At 35.2% G+C, this 26,284-nt stretch overlaps 1 protein-coding gene across 1 annotated transcript; it reads left to right on the forward strand.

Annotated features, from left to right (window-relative positions):
• The first annotated feature begins 986 nt into the window (after positions 1 to 986).
• On the forward strand, positions 987 to 5,224 carry LOC141683444 (BTB/POZ and MATH domain-containing protein 2-like). Its single transcript, XM_074488175.1, has 4 exons — positions 987 to 1,736; positions 2,671 to 3,019; positions 4,072 to 4,348; positions 4,819 to 5,224. The coding sequence occupies exons 1-4, from the start codon at positions 1,312 to 1,314 to the stop codon at positions 4,998 to 5,000; spliced, it is 1,233 nt and encodes a 410-aa protein (XP_074344276.1). The 5' UTR covers positions 987 to 1,311; the 3' UTR covers positions 5,001 to 5,224.
• The last annotated feature ends 21,060 nt before the right edge of the window (positions 5,225 to 26,284 follow it).

Consider the following 26,284-nt stretch of genomic DNA (forward strand, 5'->3'; position numbering starts at 1 on the left):
TATCAACCATTTAAAGGCGAAAACTGAGAGAAATCAAAATATTCGAACTACGTAGAGTTCTCTTTGCCAAGAGAAAATTGTAAACAATTGACTGGTTTTTTTACTCGAACCTAGAACACATACAACAGTAAACCATAATATAATATAACAAATTGTAGATAATGTGTTTGCATCAAAGACTCTTACCTTTGTGTGCATATGAAAAAAATCATGAATCAATATTAGATTGTCTCTGAGAAGATAGATTTCCAGATGCACTCATGCCAAAATACTACAGAAATCTATAGCCCAAAAATAATATAGAGTACTTTACTAAACAAAAAAATGCAGAAATCGTAAGAGATTACCATGGATAAAAGCAGGTGTAAATTTGAATTTGATTTTAAGTACATTGATGAATCAAGGACGAATGATAGGTCTGTTATGGCAACAATCATGTTAAGCGGTTGATTTTACGATATTTAATTTGATCTGATTTATATGAGTTTTACCCGTATAATCGGATTATCCAACTTAAATCAATTTTTTATTATAAAAAAAGAGTAGTTTTGTAAGTTGAGTTAACACATGTATAATTGGAGGATCCATATTTTGAATGTACATTTATCAAAAAGGAAAAGAGTCTAATTTATCTTCTTTTGAAAGGAAGGATAAATATTATAATTTGCTGAAATCTTTGCTGCTAAAATTTAGAAATATATTGATATTGATAATAAAAATTATTGTCATTATTTTCTTTCGTGGAAAGAAAATTTATTGATTTCAATTGAAACTGAAAATTCTCTACAAAAACATACAATCTTCGATAAAAATTCTAAATCTCAATCTAGTATTTAATTCATTCATTTCTAAACAAACCAATCCCGAATCTCACATAAATATTTTTTGCCAAAGCAAATAACAAATTGACCTTAAACGAACATAAAAGGACAAAGAAAGTTAAAGAGGGAAGCCGATCGGGTCGGGGCAGCCTCTATATATTCCCTCTTTATCATCCTACATTCATTCTTCCTTCATTTCTTCCCCCAAAACACCATCTCTCTCCATTTTATCTCTCTCCCATCTCTCTCCGATCATATCCCAATTCCTCAGCTCACATAACCCATCAACCTATACATACATACACACACACACAATCCCCAATCCTAACACCACCCACGAAACCCAAGATCTGATCTCATAAAACCCCCAATTTAACCAATTTAATCCGATTCAATTCAATTAACCTAACAATTCTACGATTTCATACCTTGAATTGAATACCCAATTCGCCGATTTTGAAACAAACCCTAGAAAACAAAACGCCCAATCATGGAGATAACTAGGGTTTCAAAGCAAACCCAAAAACCCAGCAACACCAGACCCTCATCCATCTCTTCTCACACCTCTACCTCCACTTCACTCACCGACACCACAAACGGCTCCCACGACTTCAAAATCAGCGGCTATTCGTTGTTGAAAGGGATGGGGATTGGGAAATACGTTGCGTCTGATACTTTCTTTGTGGGTGGACATTTGTGGGCCATTTATTTTTATCCTGATGGGAAGAGTACTGAGGATAATGGGACTTACGTGTCGTTGTTTATCGCGTTGGCTAGTGAGGGGACGGATGTTAGGGCGTTGTTTGAGTTGAGTTTAATGGATCAGAGTGGGAAGGAGAGGCATAAGGTTCATTCGCATTTCGGGAGAGTTTTGGATAGCGGTCCGTATACACTTAAGTATCGCGGAAGCATGTGGTAAAGTTTCGATCTTCGTTAGTTTGTGGTTGAATTTGTTGTTGGTGAATTGTTATGTATTTTATGTGAATTGTGTTTGTTTAGCTTCTGGTATAGTGATATTAGTTGGATTATTGCTTGTATTGTGAATGGATTTGGGCTAATTTTTGGTTGACATGTGTGATTGGTGGAATGTTTGGGATTTTTTGGGTGTATTGTGTGTATTATTTTTTGGGTGTATTATTCGAAACTGGATTTTGTATGTATTAGGTAATTGTGAAAGGGAATTTATTGTATGTGTGTACCCTGCGGATAAGAGTGGAGAATTTTACATTTTATGGCATTACTTTTTCATTCTTCCCTCACATCAGGAATAAATTTCTAGGGTTGGTGGATGAGGCACTCTCTATTAGTGTTGCAATATTGTATAAAATAAGATTGGTTAGGAACGAAGAAAGAATTGCTATGGTGTTTTTATCTGGAATGCAAAATGACAAGTGTGATTGAATGTCTGTTTTTTCGTTGTTATTTCCCTTGTATCCACTATATATTTGCTTTTACGTTTTATTATGCGGTTGCAATGGATTGTTTGGTTTTTTTTTTTGGTTGTATTCAGGTTGGTTAATAAATATTTTTATTTAGTCATTTGGTTTAGATTGTCAATGTGGTCCTTTTATCACATATTAGCTGATGAGCCATCATATGTCATGTGGTTTGGATATTGTGAAATTGTTTTTGTAGTATATACCTGTGCCAGTATAGTATTTGAGATGATCAAATGATTATCTTTTGACTAATATAGTCTCATAAGTCTTTAATCCATTACCTTGATAATTTACATAAACTAGTGAAGAAGTTTACTGAGTTAGAAAGCTAGGGTCTTCAGTCTACCTGCATTTTACCCTTTCCATTTTCTTCTAAACTGATATTGGTGGCTTAAATTACTTATGTGCAGGGGTTACAAACGTTTTCTTAAAAGAAGTACTCTCGAGACATCGGATTACCTAAAGGATGATTGCCTCTTGGTCAAGTGTACTGTTGGGGTTGTTAAATCGCAAACAGAGGGTCCCAAGATTTACTCTATATCCGCACCACCTTCGGATATTGGTCAGCACTTTGGACAGCTTTTAGAAAGTGGGGAGGGAGCTGATTTGAATATTGAAGTTGATGGTGAGTTTTTTGCGGCTCACAAGTTGGTTCTTGCTACACGTTCCCCTGTTTTCAAGGCTCAACTTTTCGGTCCAATGAAAGATAGGGACACACAATGCATCAAAATTGAAGAAATGGAGGCTTCAGTTTTTAAGGTTAGTAAGCATTTATGTTCTGGGATGCATAGCTGAATGGATAACATTAATTTTGCTTGTAGAAGTTCTTAGAGTTTGATATGCTGTTTATGCTGAGATGTTTTCTGCTTATTTCAACATAGGAAAATCCGTGGACGGAGAATATATTTAATTATATGTTTGATATTGTCTGAAATCCATGTACTTTCTGTAAACAAAATTGTATACGATGTTTTATTTTTTCCTCTTTGTAATAGTGATTACAAATTGGTTTTATTCAAACTTATAGTGCCTAACATTTAGAGTTGAAATTCATATCCTACATTCTTTGTGTAGACTGGTTGTTGTTGGCTACCACTAATGTGTGTTTATGTGATGCAAGTGGTCATTTCAATAGAAAGAATATAGAAGTTATCCAGATGTGCATTTGAATTCTTCATATGAAAGAGAGTGGTTTTGGGTGTTGAAGTCACTAACCTCCACCATCTCAGAAGACCTCTAACCTGCAACCGAAATTTTAGGGGAACACAAAATTTATCAGAAAGAAAAATTTTCTAATTACTTGAAGCTAAGGGCATCAAATTACAACTTTTTTGGTACAATTTTTAGAAAAGGAAAAAACAAAATATAGCTGTCTTCTTGGTGTTAAGTATCCTTAAAATTAAGTCATAGAACAGCTCTATTTTTGTTAATAGATGTTAAGATGAAGATATTACAATGGTTTTAAATCTAGTGTCCAATTTTTCATCTTATTTTATTGATTTTACTGAAATAATGTATTATGTGCCTCACATATTATGACCTCTTTTGTATACTGCAAAGAATTGTGTATTGTCTTGGCGTGATTATAATAATTTCTGGCTAATTTTCTACTTTTTCCCCTATCCCTATTCCCTTGTAGTACACTTGTGTCTAGATCGTTTCATCTAGTGTTATATATTCTAGATGGTTACCTGGATTTTAACTATTTTATTTTTGGATGCTTAAATTTTGTTGTACAATATTTGACTGAGCAAGTAAGATTGTCTGACCTTAGACCTGATATTTATTCTATAATAAAATATTAATGGCAGGCATTACTTTACTTTATATACTGGGATGCTCTTCTTGACATGGAAGATCTCGGGGGTTTAACTACCAAATGGGCTTCTTCTTTAATGGCTCAGCATCTGCTAGCTGCAGCAGACAGATATGGACTTGTTAGGCTCAGGTCGCTCTGTGAGACTAAGCTTTGTGAGGATGTTGCTATTAATACTGTAGCCACAACTTTAGCTTTAGCAGATCAGCATCATTGTTTTCAGCTGAAATCTGTGTGTCTCAAATTTGTTGCGCTTCCTGAAAATTTGAAAGGTTGGTTTTTTTCACTAGTCTTAATGGTTGCCAAAACATGCATGATAGCTCCTGATGGAAATAAGGTTGACTGGTATGTGTTATTGTAACATGTTCTTAGATTAAAGTTAGTAACATAGAGATAGTCTTTTATTCCTTTTTTTTTGAAAAAAGAGCTACGGTTAAGTTTTAGTTTAACATAATGACATATATCATTTATGCATTAGCTTTCTGGTAGTTCCAACATGTTCTGTAGTTTCATCTTCAATGTTTGGTTCCGTGGTGCTTTTGATATTGTATCAGATAAAGTATATTTAGATCTACTTTGATATTGTATCAGTTCTGCATAGTTTGGTTGGTTGCTCCTTCAATATCTATGACTTAAAGGAGACATTTCATCTTTGAAGTTTCCGTGGTCTATATAAATTTTGTTTCTAAAATTATAGATACGTGACATACTAATTGAAAACCGCCATTTTGTTTTATTGCAGCTGTAATGCAGACTGATGGATTTGATTACTTGAAGCAGAGTTGCCCTTCTGTAATATCCGAATTGTTGGAGTGTGTAGCAAGGATCAGTGAGCATTCTGTTATTTCCTATGGTTATAGGAATGAAACTTCCCTTGACGGTGCTGACATCAATGGGAGACGGGTGAAACAAAGAATTTACTGAGCAAAGAAACAGTGCTCAAGATTGTTATATCCAGTAATGATTGTAATCTCCAGAACTTGGTAACTTCTGGATTGTTCAATAGCTTATCAATCATATATGTAGCATTAATGGCTTTCAGGCCAAACCCTTTAATTGATATGTCAATATTAAGGTATTTTTGTTTGTTTATTCCTCTGTTGTATCATTGTACCTGGTAATATTAATGTTTGTTATGTTTGCTGGCATCCGTCCTCAATTATCTTTATTTGTGATTTATGCAAGCTCAATTAATTTGCCTAGGACAATTTTAGTGCATCTTGTCTTGCTCCTAAGTCGTGTTATATAAATTGTCTGATGCAGTAGACTTTATATCAAACTTTATGTCAAATATGCACAGAAGTAGATGAATAATGCCAGAAACTATTCGAAGTTGAATTGGAGTGAGTTTAGTTTTGGGAAGTTCTATGTGGTTTAAGTAAACTGTTAGATGCGTAAGACATATGATAAACACTAAAACTTATAAAGTATGGGGCGTCTTGATTGATATATTTGTTATAAATTGTGTTTAGTATGTGCTCATAGACATAATGGGCACACCACAGAAAAATCGTTAAATTATACCAGAAGAAAGTCTTTAAAATTGAATTGGAATCTGGTATTCTTGAGAGGTTCTGGGTATATCACTGTTAAATTAAATTATCTGATACAATAGAGTTTTCGTCAAATTAGCACAAATCTTGATAATTTAACTAATTTTGTTAAGACTACAAGCACGAGCTTATTTAGGCCTAAGCATTGTAACATTATCACTTCATTACAGTGATATAAGATTCGACTTGTAGCCTTCATATTCCTTCAAATGCCTGAATTTGATAAATTTGATTATCAAAAGTATACGTGTAATTTGATTATCAGAAGTATACGTGCAATGGATGCAGCTTAAATAAATCACTTAATAGTTAATAGTGTTAATTAGAAAATTTCTAAATATGTAGGAGAAATTAAACCTCGTCAAATTTACTTAATTAAATCATAATAATTAATATACAGAAAACTCTGATAGTAAATGATACATTTTATTGAGTACGATGGATATATTAATAATCAAGTGTGTCCGTGTTTATAAAAAGGTCTCAAACTAATTTTGTTGTATTTATGGGTCATCTTAAATATTATAAATACTAGCTTACTACGCGTGCGATTCAGGAGTCTTTGTTAATATTTATATATTTTTATTTTTATTTTATATAATTTTATTAAAATTCTGTATAAATAATTAAATATTAAATAATGATTATATAATTATAATTTCATTGTTTATAATTTCAAGTTAAAGTTTAATTAGTATAAATAGTATATAATTGATAAGATCTTATTCATAAGTAATAATGTAAATGTTTGTTGTTGTTGAGATTCAAATATGAAAACTTATATATATTTTTTTATAAATAATAATATATTTTTTTTGTTGTTAACATGATTCGAACCTGAAAACTTACATGTATCTTTATAAATAATAATATAAATGTTTGTTGTTGACGGGAATCGTACATGAGAACTTGTGCAGTGTATTTTTCTAGTAATAATATAATTGTTTGTTGTTGACGGGATTCGAACCTGAGAACTTATTGATTGTATTTTTTTAGTATTTAAATCTAACAACTCTGATTATTTGATAAAGAATATTCGACTGTCGTGATGGAAATAGATAACTAAAATGAGGAGTTAACCAAACTACAAATTATACCTCATTCTAATTATTATAGTCTACTAGCTTAAAACCCGTGCGATGCACGGATCACACATATTTTTTTAATATTATATAATTTTTTAAATTTTTTTTGAATTCAATTCTTAATTTTGTTCAGTTAAAACTTTAAATGATATGACTTCATAATAATTATATTAGTAAATGTATATTTTCATAACTTTTTAGAACATTTAAACTTATTTAAAGTGATAGCATTGGTAAGGAGGGAAATGTTATTATAACGAAATTATTATTTTATTGAAGGTAAAAATATAATGTCTCTATTATGTTCGGACCTTACAAATATTATTTTAGCATGATGATAACTTAATCGATTAACTATAATTTTATTAAAAATATTTGAAAAAGACAATATTATTGATTGAACGATATAATTTTATTGATAATTTTATGTGTATTTTTTTTTTAAAATATTTATGTTTTAATTCAAATTTGATTTTTCAGTTCACATCAATAGGATACGAATTATACTTGGTCTAATATTAATTTGATTTATCTCGGATTAGTGATTTACATTATTTTATTTTAGCCCGATGCCCAAGTTCATTACTATAATTTTTGTTTATCCAAGTTCATTAGTATATTTTTTTAGGGGGATGGATAGTATTATTATTATTTTATCTTAACCCGATTCACATGATATATCAACTAAATCTTAATAATTACACTTAGTTTTTTTTGTTTATCCAAGTTCATTAGTATAATGTTTTTAGAAGGATAGATAGTATTATTATTTTTTCTTAACCCGATTCACATGATATATCAACTAAATCTTAATAATTATATTTAATTTGCTTAAATTTAATTTAGCCCTAAATAACAAATTAGAATATTATAGAATTCGAAATGAATTAAAATATGAATTGAAATATGAATTGGCAGAAGAAGTTGAATTTAATATAAATTATAATGATATAATGTTCGATATAAAATAGAATTGAAATTGGTAAAGTAATAGAGGAAGTTGACTTCAATATCAACTAGAATTAGAATTGATCGACACAATAATTAGAATTAGAATACTTAAATAAGGGTAATTAAGTAATTTCAGCAAGTACCGACCGACCGACTACCAAACTTCTAATATTTCGTCTATTATAATCTACTATTCTTAATTCCTGCTAGTGAAGAATTCCATAAAATTACCTTTCTACCCAAAAAATTTAAAAACTTCTACTTAACTTTTTAAAAAATAAGGGCATGGATGTAAATGAAGCATCTAAAATGGGTTAACGGGTCGGGTTATGGATTATCTACGGGTAATATTCAAATTCATGGGTAAAATTAAATCTATACCTAACAGATTATAACAAAATTTTCAATTTTCAAAAAAACTGATCCACAATTCAAGCACATGATTTTTGTAGATTGACTCTCTTCTCACCTTCGTGGTTTCATTCACCATTGATGGCTGCCAAAGGACTGCAAAGTTCTTCTTCACTCTGTTTGACTCTATGATTTTCGTATAAATCGTTCTATAACCTGAAGATTGAAAATGAAAGAACCAATCGATGAAGAACCAAAATATCGGACGCCGGGAAATCAATCAGGTAAGCAGTTCGTCCTCCTTCATCGGCTATGTAGATTACATGTTCTCATTCCTTTCTTTCATGAATTACAGCTTCCAAACGACCGCCTACGGCCTTGCTACTGTCTCCACCTTCATTGGAACCTGGTAATATGAGTATTCTGATGTTTTTGTTATACAGTGCATCTTCATCTTAGATTGTACATATCCTCTTCATGTTTACGAAATATAAATTATATCTGTGTAGAACATGTTTGTTTGTTGATCTAAATCTTAACAGCAGATAACAAACGACGATCGGAACATACACCAAATCAACTATCTTCGCTTTCAAAACGAAATCTGTTTACGAAATATAGTTCTCATTCTGCAGAACATTTAATGAGCGGTATGTGTGCCTTGCAAAATTTGTCTGTGTTCTGCCGCATAAGTATTCTGTGCTGAGTTTATTTAGTGTCATATTGCAAATAATTGTTTGTTTTACCCATGTACCAGGTTCATCAGGTTATGCGGATGAAAATGCACATATAAATACTAGCCAATCTTCTGACATTACTGAACTTCCTAAGCATGGTAATCAGGTGTTTGTAATATACCTTTTTATTGTTTAATTTCACATGATTAAATCATGTTTATATTCAATTATTTCCAAAAATCCTTGCTTTTTCGTGAACCAGGTTCATCATTTTTTGCAAATCAAAATGAAAATGCCCACGTTAATGCAAGGCAATATGTTGTCAATACTGAAACGCCAACGCATGGTTTGTGTTTGTATCTATTTTTCTATTAGATTTAAGATTATTAAATTATTATTTGTGATTAAATGTACGTTATGTTTAGTGTCTGAATTACTAAACAACCAGACCGACACACAGCTTTTGAAATCAAAATAACAGATTTCAGTGGTAAAAAACAGCAGATCTGATGCAACATCAGATGCAATGAAGCACGGTAGATATCCATAGAAAAATTTGTCCTTTCGTGTTCTACGTTTATATTACTGTTTGATTCTTAAATTGTTGCAGGAACAAAACGAATACCCATGAATCCTATTGATAAATTTGCAACTGCCCATACTACTAAAAAACCGGTATTGAACAATAATACCAAGGTTTCAACAACAGTGAATCAATGTACGTGTATTTGAAGCATCGTTTTTTAATTGTTTATTTTCATTCAATGTGTCCTGTACACATGATAAGATTCTTGGCATTTTTCCTGCATCACAGAGTCGAGTTCCACTGTCAACATTGAATTTGAATGATTTCTCACATAGTTCCAACATAAAGCGTGTCACACGTACATTTGAAGGCTTACCTCAAAATCCACAACGTAACTTAATTGACAGCGAGCAATGCATATCTTCCAGTGCCTCATCTAATAATTTTCAAACACCACCCACGTTGAAACTTGGTATTTATTTACCAGGATAAGTTACAAACTGACATTTTTAGAATTGTTTGTTTTATAGTAAATAGTGACACACCAGCTAAATTTTTTGACAAACAGTTTCAGGTTTAGGTAGATTTACACCGTCACCATTGAGTGGTACCACATATACTCCTGTAAATTTTGCTGTATTTAAATCAGTTAATTCCTCATGTGGAGATGGTCAGTGTTTACAAAAGTTACTTATTTAATTTCCTATATGTTTCAATTGTGATATTATTTAAAAGCATCCTGAACATGCAGCCAAATCATCATGTGTCGGTCAATCATTCAGTGGAGTCACTCCTTCATCAAGGAGGTTACAGAACGTGAATTTGCAAGGTTGAACAATGTATCATGTGAAATTTTTGTAGTTTTAACGTGGCCAGATTTCCACAAATTTAATCATATCTGAATTAATCATTTTAATTTGCAGATATACCAGAATTTAGGCATGAACAAGTTCCAACTTCAAAATCCACCACACATATGGGACAACGTAAGATTAATTTTGAACTTCCAACTGCTGCAATATCCCGTTCTAACAATCCAGGTAAAATTCAGTCAATACCTTAATTTTTTGGAGTTTTGTGATATTGTGACTTCCAAATATTGTTGTTTTCGTAAATAATTGCAGATATACCAAAATCTGCAAATATAGCTAAACCAGTTCCGAAATGCACACAACAGCTGGGACAGGATAAGATTATTTTCCAACTATCGACATCTACAATTACAGCTTCTACAAATCCAGGTCTATCATCTCATGAACGTGTAACATTTATTTAATAATACATGGAATACAAATCCAGTTATATCATCTCATGAACGCGTAATGTTATTGTGTCCAAATAAATGGAATGTAGATAACACATGCTCGTCTGTGTCAAGATCAAAAAGACCTTTCAAAATTAAGCAGAACCTAAAAGACCGCAATAATATTGAGTATTTTGATAATGTGGAGGAAGAGGATCATTCTGAAGGTAAACAACTAACAAATGTGATGCATTGATACCGTTATCAATATAATTAAATTTCATATATCTGATCCTTACCAATTAAAAAAATCAGAAATTCCAATGGAATTCGGCGGATATGATTCTGAGGAAGAATTTGATCTTCACAGTAACGGTATGATGGTAAACTAATTTGAGGCCTGCATTGACTGTAATTTATTGATATTGATTCTTTTATATTGTGTTTTTAATAATCTTTGACAGACCTATGGCAAGGATATATGGATCTTGGAAAGCCCGACAAACTTTGTCCATACTGTAAAGCCATTATGTGGAATAATGAACGGAATAACAACTCCAACAAGCATGTATCACCAACTTTTTCTATTTGTTGTCGGAATGGGCAAGTCCAGTTACCACCGGAGAAACCTACTCCTCCGTTTTTAGCTAAATTGTTATCTGGTGGAAAAAAAACTCAGCATTATAAAATAAAGATCCGGATATATAACTCACCGTTTGCTTTTACATCAATTGGAGGTAAAATTGACAATAGTATAAACAGAGGAGGAGCTCCTTATATTTTCAAGCTTTGTGGTCAGAATTATCATTTGATTGGAAGCATATGCCCAACTACTGGTGAACCTCCAAAGTTTTGTCAGTTGTACGTATATGATACTGAGAATGAAATAGAAAATAGAAAGCGAGCTGTTCCTGGTAGCGATTCTACAGATTCAGACATTGTAAAAGGTCTTCTTCTGATGCTTGATGAGAATAATCGATTGGTTAATAGTTTTTGTATGGCTAGAGACCGGTTCAAAAACAATGAACCTAAAGAAGTTGAGTTGGAATTAATTTCATGTAAAGCAGCGGATGGTAGATCTAATAATGTTGGACCTTCTAACGAGGTTGGTGCTCTGATTGTTGGTGACCTAGAAGATTCATGCGGAACCCGGGATATTGTTGTTCAGACAAAAACTAAACAGCTTCAGAGGATTTTCGAGACCAATGCCCATTTCATGCCTTTACAGTATCCTTTACTTTTCCCTCATGGTGAGGAAGGATTCCACTTGAAAATTCCATTAATGGGAAAAAATGGTGGTCCACCTCCTAAAATTATTGAAGGTGATGATGATGGAGAGGAATCAAAACAGAGATGTTATGTTTCAATGCGGGAATATTATGCCTACAAACTCATGATCAGACTAACTGAAGGTACTACATTACTATTAAAAATGTTAAAAAATAAATTGTCAATTTTATTTTTCGATCATATAGGAATGTAAATTGATGATAATTATATATAGATTGTAGAATGGTATTAATGCTATTTTTAAAATTTATGCTGTAGGATTAACTCCTCACTTGAGTGGTCGTTTATGGAAACAATATATTGTTGATGCATTCACCGCAGTTGAACAATAATGTCTGGAATGGATTAAACGGAATCAAAAAACTATTCGATATGATCTGTACAACTCAATACGCGACTCCTTAAGAAAAGATGATTCTGATACAACATGCCAAGGAAATAATGTAATTTTACCTGCTACATTCACAGGTTCTCGGAGATATATGTCCCAGTATTTTAAAGACTCTCTTGCCATATGTCATAGTATTGGTCATCCATCATTCTTCTTGACAATGACCTGCAACACTAAATGGCCAGAAATTCAGAGTATGCTCCAACATATGTCGGGCGTTAATGTGTCAGATGCTCCTGATGTGGTTGCCCGTGTTTTTAAAATGAAGCTAGATCAATTGGTTGATTTAATAAAAAATCAAAATTACTTTGGAAAATGCACCGGACGTGAGTAATTTAACGCTTTTACAAAACAACCTATAATAGTTGATTTTACACTATATTCTCTACTAAATTATGAATTTTTTGTAACAGTTATGTACGTGATTGAGTTCCAGAAAAGAGGATTACCTCACGCTCATATGTTAATTTGGCTACATCCTGATGATCGTCCCAATACGATAGAGCAGATTGATGATTTGGTTTGTGCTGAAATTCCGCATAAGGAAACTGACCCGACCGGCTTCCATGCTGTTAAAAATTATATGATACATGGGCCATGTAGACAGGATTTTTCGTATTCTTCGTGTATGTCGGATGGAAAATGCGGTCGTCATTTCTCAAAGAGGTATATTCAAATAAATTACATGATACATGACCATCAGGACATACTTTTATGTATTTGCAATGAATTATCCAAGATTTTTTGGAAAAAATATCTTCATTATGGTAAATGTAAAAGGAGACCTAATTATATTTGCGTTTAAACCATCTTTACACATAGGTACAATGGTCACACATTCTTTGATGACTATGGATTTCTTGTTTATCGGAGGAGAAGGATGGACAGGACTGTTGAGAAGAACAAGTAACGACTGGACAATCAATTTGTTGTACCTTATAATCGTGATCTGTTACTATGCTTTCAGTGTCATATGAACTTGGAAATCTGCAACAATTCTCGCTCTTTGAAATATCTATTCAAGTATTATTTGAAGGGGCATGACACAACAACAATGATGATACGGAGGAAAAAAGGATTGCCTTCCAATTCAGAAAAGGGTAAATCTATTGATGAGGTGAGACATTTTCTGGATGGTCGTTACGTTTGTGCATCCGAAGCTGCCTGAAGATTATTAGGATATGATATTCATTATCGGGATCCTTCCGTTGAGCGTTTTCCTGTCCATGTAGAAGGAGGCAAAAATGTTACCTTCAATGTTAATGACAGTTTGGAAGAAGTAGCAACTAAGGCATCAAACAGGAAAAGTAAGTTAGAAGCATGGTTTGTGGCCAACAAAACTATTCCCGGTGCTCGGGATTACACATACCAGGAGTTCCCACGAGGTTTTACTTGGCTACCTGGGCAGTCTAAGTGGAAACAACGTGAAAGAGGGATTGTCATCGGAAGGCTAACAGAATCATGCATCACAAGGAGATACATTTTTTTTGAGAATGCTTCTTTTGCGTAATAAAGGTGCGACTTCTTTTCGTGATTTGAAAACTATTAATGGTCGAACATATAACACATATAATGTGAGGTACTTGGTCTCCTTAAGGATTGTTAGTCCCTTAACAATGAAACAAGAATTACAGAAGGGGGGTTGAATGGAATTCTTGAACCTTTTTCTAAAATAAAAATGTTCTACTCGAATATATATAAATATGAGTGTTTTGACTAGCACAATGCGGAATAAAGATTAAGTGAATCAAAAACACAAGTAATTAAAAACAAATGCTTTTAAAAACTTTCTGGTGGATTGAATGTTTCCACCAGAGATATATTTATAATATATCGAAAGGACTCTGTGTGCTAGAAAGCTCACAGCTGCTTACAAAAAGAATAACTAAGAAAACAAGGAGAAATGCTAGAAATACAGCTTACAAAGATTTCTCTCTTCTTAGTTTTCTTCAGTTTCTACTCTCTTAGTTGTTTCTATTTGCTACTCCTTGATTTATATAACATCAAGGTTACACAGTAATAAGACAAAATGAAATAAGACAAAACGAAGTAAGACAAAGTTCATTAAGTCTAATACAGTGCTGCTTCATTGCTCTGTTCCAGTAGTAGTCAACGTTTCCACTTTAACACCGGAAATGGCAATGTTTCTTTTGTCCTTAAAACCCTGTCAATGGGCTCCCACATCTCTGTTGCATACATTTGGCGCATATGACTGCAATGTCACTGTCGACTGATATTTGAATCCCTTATCCGTTGAGTACAATATTATCCGTCGACAGCTTTTTGATTATCCGTTGACAGCTACGTTGGACATCCGTTGATAGCTACATTTGTTATCCGTTGATAGCTATTTTAGTCATCCGTCGAAGCTTTGTTGATCATCCGTTGGTAGCTCATTTGGCACTTGACTTCACTTCACTTATGCAGAATTACAAGACATCACTTATGTACAATTAATCAACCTATTCTGCATATCTAGTTGAAACCAACAAACCTTGTAAACTATTACAGAATCTAAACAAAGCTGTATGCAGAAATGTGCTACAAGACTTACTATTACATAAGCTACTCACTCGATGGATAATAGAAAACATTATCCGTCGGGACTATATGGTGTTATCCGTCGGGACTAGTTTCCATATCCGTCGAGTGCTACATTATTTGCTAAACAAAATTAACTAAGGTGTTTTGTTGAACAAATCATCAAGTCCACAACATATCCACAACAATCTCCCCCAATTTATGTCTACTGGAAGTATAGGCATAAATTAAGAGAAACTTGATGATAACAAAACACCTTAAAGATACAAGTTCAAAAGAAAATAGACAATGCTGAAAAATGCTTCAATTGAAATTTTGCTCACAGTCATTTCAAGGTGCTCCTCTAGTCTGAGCAGATTAATTTATTTCCTTGAAGATCTGGATTTCTTCCCAAGCCTTCTGTTATTTTCTTCTATTTGATTCTGGAGCTGTCTGTGGAATTCCAGTTCATCAGATTCTGAGAGATCTAACATTTCTTGCATTTCCAAGAGAGTTTCATTGCTAGAGATACTCAATTGGTCTTCTAATATGAAAAACCTCCTTACTCCTTTTTTATCTCTGAATTCCATCAGCCAGTAGGGCCTTAGATGCACTCTACTTCCAGTGAAAGGAATAGTTAGAGTCTTTGGAAGTGCATCTTTGGCTCTAGTGCTCCTTAGTTCTTCAATCTTCTTTAGAACAAGTCTTCTTGCTGTCACATTGAATCCAAAGTTCTTTTTGAAGGATGAATAAACCTTTATCAGTACAGATTGGCTTTCTAGAAGAATCCTGTGAAGTGGCCATGTCATCTCCTTTCCTCCTTTGTACTTGAACACTAATCTTTCAGGTAGGTTCCTGTAGGCATCAATCCCTCTCACTTCATCTAGTTCATCTAGGTAGAGGTTTAGATCAAAAAATTCTTTGATGTCACAGATGTACAACATGTCTCCCTTGTTGACCTTGGTTTCAGCTTTAGTTGGAGGCTTGGATGGCTTCACTTTCTTGACTGCTCTTGTTTTTATCTTCTTTGGCTTCATGAATAGAGGTAGATTGAGTTCAGGCATTGGTAGATTTTCCCAGTCTATTGGCTCATCCTTTGGAATGATAGGTTCACCATGAAAGTTCTTGGATGGATCTATCTTGAATTCTTCATGTGCCACAAAGGGCATGGATGTTTGAATTGTTGCAGATGTAGACTCTTTAGGAAAGTACCCTTCCATCTCCTAATCACTGAAGTCCAACTTTCTTTTGCTTCTTTGCTTGTACCTTGGCTTCTTTGTCTGTGGGGGTGCAATTTGTATTTCTTGATCCCGAGGTTCAATGTTTTCAGATGATTGTGCAGGAATTTGTTGTGAAGATTTTAGTTTGGTCAAGATGGCAATTTGCTATTTCTTTTGTTTATCCTTTTTAGCCTCTATAGCAGCTTGCTTCTTTTCCTTCTTCAATCTGGCCTTTTCTTCTCTCTTTGCTTGTGCAAATTGAGGATGTCCAGCCACAACACAAATCTCTTTGCCATTTCTGAACACTTTAGCAATTCTTCTTTTTAACACTGAATCAGTTGGATCTTTATAGAAAGTAATTGACCTTGACAGAAGCTTCTTCTCATCAGGCCTAAGTGTCTTAAACACAGTATCCAAAGGGTTCTTCAAAGATGACTTTGAGTAGTGCACCCTTGGTTTCAGAATTATTTCAGCCTTTGGGGACTTGATGCAGAATGATTGCCCTCTTTCCAGATAATTCATGCTCATGTCATTCACTGAGATTTGCTTGATTTGATAGTGATGAATGGCTGACATTTCTGGTTTCTTTGCTAGGACAAATTTCTGTTGAATTACCTCATCAATTTTCCCCCAGTTGAGTGGACTCAACTGCTTCTCCTCAGCTGCTCTCATATTGGCTGCTGCTGCTTTTATCAAATCTATGCTATCTGTCATTGGTGGCTTTGAGATGGCAATTGGAGGTACAATTACCTTGCTGATTTGAATGTTTAACTGCTCCCCCTCACTTGGTCCTTTCTCCCCCTTTTTGTTATCATCAAGTTGAAATGAGGAGGGGGTTTGAGTAGCCACCAATTTCTGAAGTAGATTTGTCTGTTGAGCATGATAAAGATGAATTGCTGTGAGAGATGCTTCCATAGCTGCCATCCTTGTATCTAAAGCATCTACTTTTGTAGCTAGATCAACATTCTTCCTTAATTGCTTTTTGATGTCAAGCAAGGCAGTGTCTCGAATCTTGGAATCTATCTTGTCTGATACAGCCTTTTTCACCTCATCAATTGAGCCCTTGATGGTGTGTATATCTCTAGTGTGTTGGAGACCTGAAATTTGATGAAGTTGCAAGGAGGCTAGATGTGCTTGAAGGAGCTTCTTGGTGTTGGCATTGATAGTGGCTTGAAGAGCAGTATGAGTCTGATTGATTAGTTGGATTAGGGTGGTTTTGAAATGATGTTCATCACATTCTTTTAAAAATACCCAAGAGGGCAGTCCTGATCTTGAGTTTGAGCCCACTTCTCCCCCTATGTCCATTACTGCATTTCCACTATCTCCACTTTCATCATCAAAGATCAGCTGAACCACCAGTCTCATAGTCCACATCATCAGCTGTAGAGGGTAAAGCTGTGATGACATCCTTAACTCTTAGCATAGACTGAGTGGTGTGCACCAAATTTAGCATCCTTTCTGTATTGTCATTGCCCTGTTCAGCTAGAAGTTGATAAGCTGGAACAGGTTGAGTAAATGCCTCATCATCAAGGGAGGTGGATTCTATTACAGCTTGAGGTTGCTGAGATAGTCCCTCCCTGTCTGTATCCTGGGCATTCATTAACTCACTAGCAATGGCATCCAACCTTATAGCTCCAATACCTGCATTTCTCTCATTTTCTCTCTTTTGTTGCATCAGGGTCTCACCCTGGCTCCCCACCCTCACACCCTCACCTTCACCATCTAAGGTGGGACTCCTCTCACTCTCTTTTGCCAATCCTGAAGAAATGGATTGCATAAATTCAATCATTTCCTCTCCTTTTTCCCGGGCGCAACCCAGACTCTCACTCAAGGCACTCTTCTCTCTCAATCCTAAGAGTGATTGGACAACTACTAGATCTTCTGCACTTGAAATATATAAAGTTTGAGATGATGCAGAAATACTCGACGGATGAGTGATATCCGTCGATTGAGCAGTTTTGCTATCCGACGGATGACTGCTGTTAAGCTTATCCGTCGGGATACAATCACTACTCGACGGATGAGCAATATCCATCGAGAGAGTAGAAGTGAATGAACTGGGAATGAAAACTATTGTTGACTCTGTGCTGATTGAAGATATTTTTGGCACATATGATACAACAGCTCCTGAAAGAATTGGCAAGCGAGCCAACAAATCATCTAATAGATGATGCTCACTTGCACTGAATATTGGCTTCCCAAACAGAGTTAAAGAAAGGGAATCAGGAATTGATGTGTTAATCATATCCACATCCAGAGAATCTGTGGGAGAGTTTTGTGTGTGAGGTGCTTCTATAACTAGAGATTTTGGTTGTGACTCCACATTTATTGGAGCCACATCAATCTGAATTTGAGAGGGTGCAGTGACTGTGTCTTTAGCACCAGTTTGCACAGTGTGTGAACCCTGTGCATCCCCAATGGTTTTGGATTTCTTCTTTCTGATATAAGTTTGGGGTGAGTTTGTGTCCCTAACCCTTTTGGCCTGTGCTCTTGGTTGAGAGCTTTGTTCAATAGCTACATCCTTTTGGGAGGATGCAGCTAGAAATGAGCTTTTATCCTTTTTAAGCACTGCAGTTTGTTGGGAAACCGTAGTGTGGCTGGGCTGGACACCACTCAACTCTCCATCCTTATTCTTGGGGTTTCTTTTATGTTCACCCCTTCCCTCACCTTTCTTACCCACCTTCACACTCCCCTCTTTGGTTTTGGTGGATTTTTCAACTGGTATCTTTTAAGAGATACCAGAGGGGGTTTTCTTTGATTTGGATTTAGAAATAATTGTAGTTTTGGCAGCTTGGGCAGGAAACTATTTGGTCATTGATACAGTTGCCATTGCTGCACTAGAATTCAAAGAAATTAGTGAGACAGGAGTAGTAGAAGGAGTGGATGAACTTACCTCACTTACCTGAGGTGCCTCCATTACAGGAAAATAGAACAATGGCACATCCTTGTGATGGTTGGCCCTGTTCAGATCTGCAATGAGCCTTCTCTCTTAAACCCAACACTCCACTTTATTGTTAGGGTTATCAAGCACAATCTCTTCACAGAGGTGGTTAGCTAACATCATAAAGAATCTAGCATAGTATACATTCTTACCCCTCTTGTTCAGTTCACCCAATTTGTAACCCAACTCAATCAAAACAAGAACACTGAAGTTATAAAATCTATCTGTAACTAGCATATAAAGCATGTTAAGCATGAAAATGTTAACTGAATCAAAATTACTGATTTTACCAGAAAAAACCTTTGTCACTACATCACATAAATAACTCCATTCTTTCCTAAGACCTAATCTCCTAATATCACTTAACTTAGAAGTAGATAAGGCATAGTTCATGGAATTAAACATATTGATTATATCAGTGTCAGTGTGTGGTGAGGTTACAATATTGTCAGGAATTTTGAAACATGCCTTTATGATGTCACTATTGATACAGAATTCTTTACCTTTAATGGTAAGTGTGAGAGTCTTATCTGTTGAGTTGTAATTGGCAGTGGACCACATCTCTTCAACAACTTCACAGAAGATAGTAGGAGATTCCAGCATGGCATAATTAAGCTTGCAGTTCTTCACAAAATCCATCATTTTGTGGTAGTCACCAGTGTGCTGAATGTCCTTGTTCACCAGTGTCGTGAAGTTGTTCTTCTCATAAATGAACCCAGTTTGAGACATAATCTTGACCACGGGCGCCATTGTTAGAGAATAAGAGCTTAAAGAAAATGATTAAGTGCTTTGAGAGAGAAAAGGATTAGAGCAGTTGAATTGAGAGTGATGAAAGAAAAGTAATTGAAGAGAATAAGCTTTTATATTTTCTCAAAAATAACTGCTAAAAATAATAAAGTAAAATAAAGTAACCAATGAAAATTGCCTAAAATAGCCGTTTTAAAAATAAACTGTAAAAATTCTAACCTTTATCTGTCGTGTTATGTTTACAGACTGTAAGTAAGCTCGATAGATAAGGTTCAGAGAATCAACGGCTAGGATTAAGACAATTCGACGAATGAGGATAAACTGCTATCCGCCGAGAAGTAAATTATTCCAGAAAAATAATTGATTCGTTTTTCAAATTGTGTATCGACGGATGATCGAATTCGATGGATAAGGATCATCCGTCGAGATGTAAATTTTGACTTGGCCAAAATTTTCATCCAAGATAGAAAGAAAACAATTAAATTTCTGGCTGCATGCCAACTTGCAAAATATTCCAAATAGTTTTAGGAAAAATTAAGCATAGCTAGTTCACTTACCAACCTTGAAAAGGTGGATTCATGAAGTGGCTTGGTAAAAATATCTGCAAGTTGCTTCTCACTTGGAATAAAATGTAATTCTACAGTACCATTCATTACATGTTCCCTTATGAAATGGTACTTGATGTCTATGTGATTTGTCCTTGAATGTTGTACTGGATTTTCAGTAATGGCAATTGCACTTGTGTTATCACAGAAAATAGGAATCCTTTCAACTTGCAGACCATAATCTAACAATTGATTTCTCATCCATAAAATTTGTGCACAGCAACTGCCAGCAGCAATATATTCAGCTTCAGCTGTAGAGGTAGACACTGAATTTTGCTTTTTGCTGAACCAGGACACAAGCTTGTTTCCTAGAAATTGACAGGTTCCTGTTGTACTTTTTCTATCAATTCTACAATCTGCATAATCTGCATCTGAATAACCAGTTAGATCAAAACCAGAATCTCTAGGGTACCAAATGCCAAGTTTTGGTGTTCCCTTGAGATATCTAAAAATTCTCTTTATAGCTATTAGGTGAGATTCTCTAGGATCAGCCTAAAATCTAGCACATAAACATGTAGCAAACATTATGTCTGGCCTACTAGCTGTCAAGTACAAAAGTGAGCCAACCATGCCCCTATAGCTTGAAATATCCATAGACTTTTCAGTAGTGTTTAATTCAAGCTTAGTTGCAGCGGACATGGGAGTTTTTGCAGATGTAAAATCCATTAAATCAAACTTCTTTAGAAGATCATAAATGTATTTAGTTTGACTAATGAAAATTCCATCACTGACTTGCTTAACTTGTAAACCAAAAAGTAAGTCAGTTCTCCCATCATGCTCATTTCATACTTACTTTGCATCAATTTGGCAAACTTTTTGCAAAGTTTCTCATCTGTAAAACCAAAGATAATATCATCTACATAAATCTGTACAAGTATGCTAGAGCCATTAACATTTCTAAAGAATAAAGTTTTATCTACAGTACCTCTTGTACAATGATTTTCCAAGAGAAACTTTGATAAAGTATCATACCAGGCTCTAGGTGCTTGCTTCAAACCATAGAGTGCTTTCAAGAGATAGTAAACAAAATCTGGAAAATTTGGATCTTCAAAACCAGGAGGCTGACTGACATAGACTTCCTCCTCCAAATCTCCATTTAGAAATGCACTCTTGACATCCATTTGATAGACCTTGAAATTGGCATGGGCTGCATAGGCTAAGAAAATTCTGATGGCTTCAAGTCTTGCAACAGGAGCAAAAGTTTCATCAAAATCTATTCCTTCTTGTTGACAGTAGCCCTTAGCAACCAATCTAGCTTTGTTTCTGACTACTATGCCATTTTCATCCATCTTGTTTCTGAATACCCACTTAGTGTCAATAGGCTTCTTTCCCTTAGGCTTGGGTACCAGCTTCCAAACTTTATTTCTTTCAAATTGGTTTAGCTCCTCCTACATAGCTAAAATCCAATCAGGATCCAACAAAGCTTCTTCTACCTTCTTAGGTTCTTCCTTAGAGAGGAAGCTGCTATATAGACATTCTTCTTGAGTTGCTCTCCTTGTTTGAACTCTAGAAGATGCATCACCAATGATAAGCTCAAATGGGTGATCCTTTGTCCATTTCCTTTGTTGAGGTAGATTAGCTCTAGATGAAGAGGCCTCATTGTTATTTTGATGTGTGACTAAGTTTTGATTTCCAGAAACTCCCCCTGAGTTTGTGAATCTATGATTTAAAACAGAGGGATTTTCTGAAATTGATCATCTTTGACTCTCAGCTCCTTGAGATAAACCGACGGATGGTGAATTTTGAGTACCGACGGATGAGGCTGATTGTCTCTCGACGGATGATGCAGGTTGTCTATCGATGGATGAAGCATTTTGAGCTTCGATGGATGTTGAGTCAACAGCTTCATAAGTAGTAGATTTTTCTGCACTATCCTTTGGAACTGTCTCTTGATCACTTTCCTCATCACTGTCATCACTGACCATCTCCACATTGTCAAATTTGAGGCTTTCATGATAATCTCCATCTTGTAGTCCTTCAATCTTTTTGTCATCAAACACAACAAGTATTGATTTCACAACAATGTTGGTTCTAAGATTGTAGACCCTATATGCTTTACCAACAGCATATCCAACAAAAATTCCTTCATCTACTTTAACATCAAACTTCCCATTCTAATCAGTTTGATTCCTCAGGATATAACACTTGCAGCCAAAGACATGAAGAAAATTCAGGGTTGGCTTCTTGTTCTTGAACAATTGATAGGTAGTCTTGCATTTTGCTTGATTGATCAGAGAAATATTCTGAGTGTAGCATGCAGTGTTTACAGCTTCAGCCCAGAAATATGTTGGCAATTTGGATTTCTCAAGCATTGTTCTTGCAGCTTCAATGAGTGATCTATTCTTCCTTTCCACTACACCATTCTGCTGTGGAGTCCTTGCTGCTGAGAATTCATGCAGAATCCCATTTTCCTCACAAAATGCTCTCATGATGGAATTCTTGAACTCAGTTCCATTGTCACTCCTTATTCTCCTAACTTTGAAATCAGGATGATTATTGACTTGCCTTATGTGATTGATAATGATTTCACTAGCCTCATCTTTAGACTTTAGGAAATATGTCCAAGAGAACTTTGAGAAATCATCCACAATTACTAGGCAAAATCTTTTCCTTGAGATGGACAACACATTGACTGGTCCAAATAAATCCATGTATAGCAGTTGTAAAAGTTCTTCAATTGCTGAATCAAGTTTCTTCCTGAATGATGCTTTAACCTGCTTTTCCTTTTGACAGGCATCACACAGTCCATCCTTAGAAAACTCCACTAGAGGGATGCCTCTTACCAGCTCTTTCTTTACTAGCTCATTCATGGTCTTGAAGTTTAAATGGGATAGCTTCTTGTGCCATAGCCAACTTTCATCCTGACTTGCTTTGCTGAGAAGATAAGTAACAGATTCTGCTTTTGATGAGTTGAAGTCAGCTAGATACATATTTCCTTTTCTCACACCAGTGAGAACCACTTTGTTGCTCCTTCTATTTGTCACAATACAGGCTTCAGAAGTAAAAGTTACTGAGTTGCCTTTATCACAAAGCTGGCTGATACTCAACAAGTTGTGTTTGAGACCATCCACTAAGGCAACTTCCTCAATGATGACATTTTCCTTTGAAATCAAGCCATATCCCACAGTATAACCCTTGCTGTCATCTCCAAAAGTGATACTTGGGCCAGCTCTCTCCTTGAACTCTATGAGCAGGGTAGAATCTCCAGTCATATGTCTTGAACAACCACTATCCAAGTACCATAGATTCTTTCTGTTTCCCTGCACATACCATAATCAGATCAAGTTGATTTTGGTACCCAAGTTTCCTTGGGTCCTGCCTTGTTAGCTTTCTTTTTGTGTTTCTTAGGTTTGACCTCACTTGACTTAGGGATCTCACATTCCTCCTTAGTCAATTGAGTTGGACCTTTGAAACCATTCATTGCAGCAGAAATATCATGCACATTTTGGTTAACAGGAATTGGTATGCAATTAGTATACATGTTATTCCAATAGGGCATGCTAAATGGCATTTGTGGCATGTTAAATGCAGGATAATAAGGATTAGGTGCAAATGGCATGTTAACAAGCTGTGCATTCATATTCTGTGTAGACATAGCATTCATGGGCATAGAGTTCACAGGCATAGAATGCATGGCATTCATGTTGGGAAAATAAGGTGGCACAGACATGGAAGTAGGCATGGCAGATTTGCAATTAACAGACAAGTGATTTACACTACCACACTTAACACAGATTTTTCTAGGTGCAAATTTATCAGGTGTGTAGTTACTATGTTTGTTAATTCCTACTTTTCCATTTCTATTCTTTTTCTTTTTAGCATCTGATTTAACCTCTATTTTCTCCAGCCTTTCACTTAACTATTTGACTGTCATGTGACCAACATTATCCTTCTTCACTTGACTGGTTTCTCCTGGAACAAAATTCTTGGAAACAGATCCATACTTCTCATTCAGCTTGATTAATTTGGCTTTGCTGATAGGCTTGCTTACAGTCGACGGATGAGGATTTTCATCATTCGACGGATAACCCTTTTTGTTATCCGACGGATGATCCTCATCATCCGTCGAGTCTGCATCAGTTAGCACTCCTTCAACCAAATTTGAATCATGTTTCTCTTTGCTCTTTCTCCAGGCTTTATCATAAAAGGACTCAATCCCTTGAACCTTGGTGATTTGAGCATGGACATCTCTAGATGATTTCCATGCCTTGATCACTTCTTGTTCACGATCAAGCTGCTTCTTCAAAATCTCTTCCTTCTTCAAGGACTCAGTTAATTCCTCCTTGGCAATCTTACACTCAAATCTTAATTTCTCAAATTCAATGAACTGAGACTCTAACACATTATTCCTCTCACTTAAAAACAAGTTGTTTTCCTTAAGTTTAGCATTTTCTTTAGTGAGTGACTTAAGTGTAACACACAAATGATATAATTCAGTAGACATGTCATTTATTGCATTATTACACTCAGCTTTAGATAAATGTGTTAGGTTTGCAGTAATTACCTGATTGGTTGAAGAACATGTTTCTGTCTCATCAGACTTGGCCATTAGGGCTAGATTGACATAGTTGACATCTTCATCTTCATCCACACCATCTGCAACCCAGTCATTTTCTTGTGTAATGAAAGCCCTTTTCCTTTTGTTTGAGCAGTTCAAAGTATTTTTGCTTATAATCTACAGGCTCAAACTTTTTCTTGATGGAATCTGACTTTCTACACTCATTAGCAAAGTGCCCTGCCAAGCCACACTTGAAACATTTGAATTTAGACTTATCTACCATGTTTCTATTTGTCTTGGCTGCACCAAACTTTTTCTTGAACTTGAGCTTGGCAAATCTTCTGGAAAGAAATGCTAGGTGTTCATCAATGTCCTCCATGTCATCTTGGCTCAAAGAATCTTCATTTTCAGCTACCAGCCCCTTTCCCTTGCCTTCACAGACCCTTGAAGTTGATTCAACAGCTTCCATCTTCACTTCCTTCTCCTTCTCCAACTCAGCAACTAGTGCAATGGACCCTCCTTTCTTCTTTCCTCTCCCCATCCTCTCATCTTGCTCTATTTCAAGCTCATAAGTTTTCAGGATGCCATACAGCCTCTCTAAAGTAAATTCCTTATAATCTTGTGAATTTCTTAAAGAGACTGTCATTGGTTTCCATTCCTTTGGAAGAGACCTAAGGAATTTCAGAGTGGAGTCTTTAGTCTGATAGACCCTTCCATGCAACTTTAGAGCATTTAGCAGTTTTTGAAACCTGCTAAAGATATCAGTGAGAGACTCACTTTCTTCATTGTGAAAATGCTCATATTGCTGAATCAGTAGTTGTATTTTGTTTTCCCTTACTTGCTCAGTGCCATCACATATAACCTGTATAGTGTCCCAAACTTCCTTGGCAGTCTTGCAGTTGATGATGTTGTCAAACATATCACCATCAACTCCATTGCACAGAATGTTCATGGTCTTCTTGCCTTCCTGACTTGTTCAATGTCAGAATCAGACCATTCATGCCTTGGCTTGGGAACTGATGGATCATTCCCAGATGCAGCTCTCATTGGTACATGAGGGCCTCTCTCTATACAGTCTACATATGCTTCATATTAAGAAAGCAAATGAAGATGCATCTTTACCTTCCAGTGATGGTAATTATCTTTATCTAGAAAAGGAATTTTGACTCCAACATCCTTCTTGTTCATCTTGCTGTATTGTCTTGATCTTTAAACTCTTTGTAAGTTAAGAATTTGCTCTGATACCAACTGTTAGTCCCTTAACAATGAAACAAGAATTACAGAAGGGGGGTTGAATGGAATTCTTGAACCTTTTTCTAAAATAAAAATGTTCTACTCGAATATATATAAATATGAGTGTTTTGACTAGCACAATGTGGAATAAAGATTAAATGAATCAAAAACACAAGTAATTAAAAACAAATGCTTTTAAAAACTTTCTGGTGGATTGAATGTTTCCACCAGAGATATATTTATAATATATCGAAAGGACTCTGTGTGCTAGAAAGCTCACAACTGCTTACAAAAAGAACAACTAAGAAAACAAGGAGAAATGATAGAAATACAGCTTACAAAGATTTCTCTCTTCTTAGTTTTCTTCAGTTTCTACT

This window comes from Apium graveolens, chromosome 9 (genome assembly GCF_009905375.1).
Source record: "Apium graveolens cultivar Ventura chromosome 9, ASM990537v1, whole genome shotgun sequence".
NCBI lineage: Eukaryota > Viridiplantae > Streptophyta > Magnoliopsida > Apiales > Apiaceae > Apium > Apium graveolens.

Coding starts and splice junctions, on each gene's coding strand:
- LOC141683444 (XM_074488175.1), top strand. CDS start 1,312: ATGGAGATAACTAGGGTTTCAAAGCAAACCCAAAAACCCAGCAACACC. Junction 1,737..2,670: donor AAGTATCGCGGAAGCATGTG/GTAAAGTTTCGA, acceptor ACTTATGTGCAG/GGGTTACAAACGTTTTCTTA. Junction 4,349..4,818: donor GCTTCCTGAAAATTTGAAAG/GTTGGTTTTTTT, acceptor GTTTTATTGCAG/CTGTAATGCAGACTGATGGA.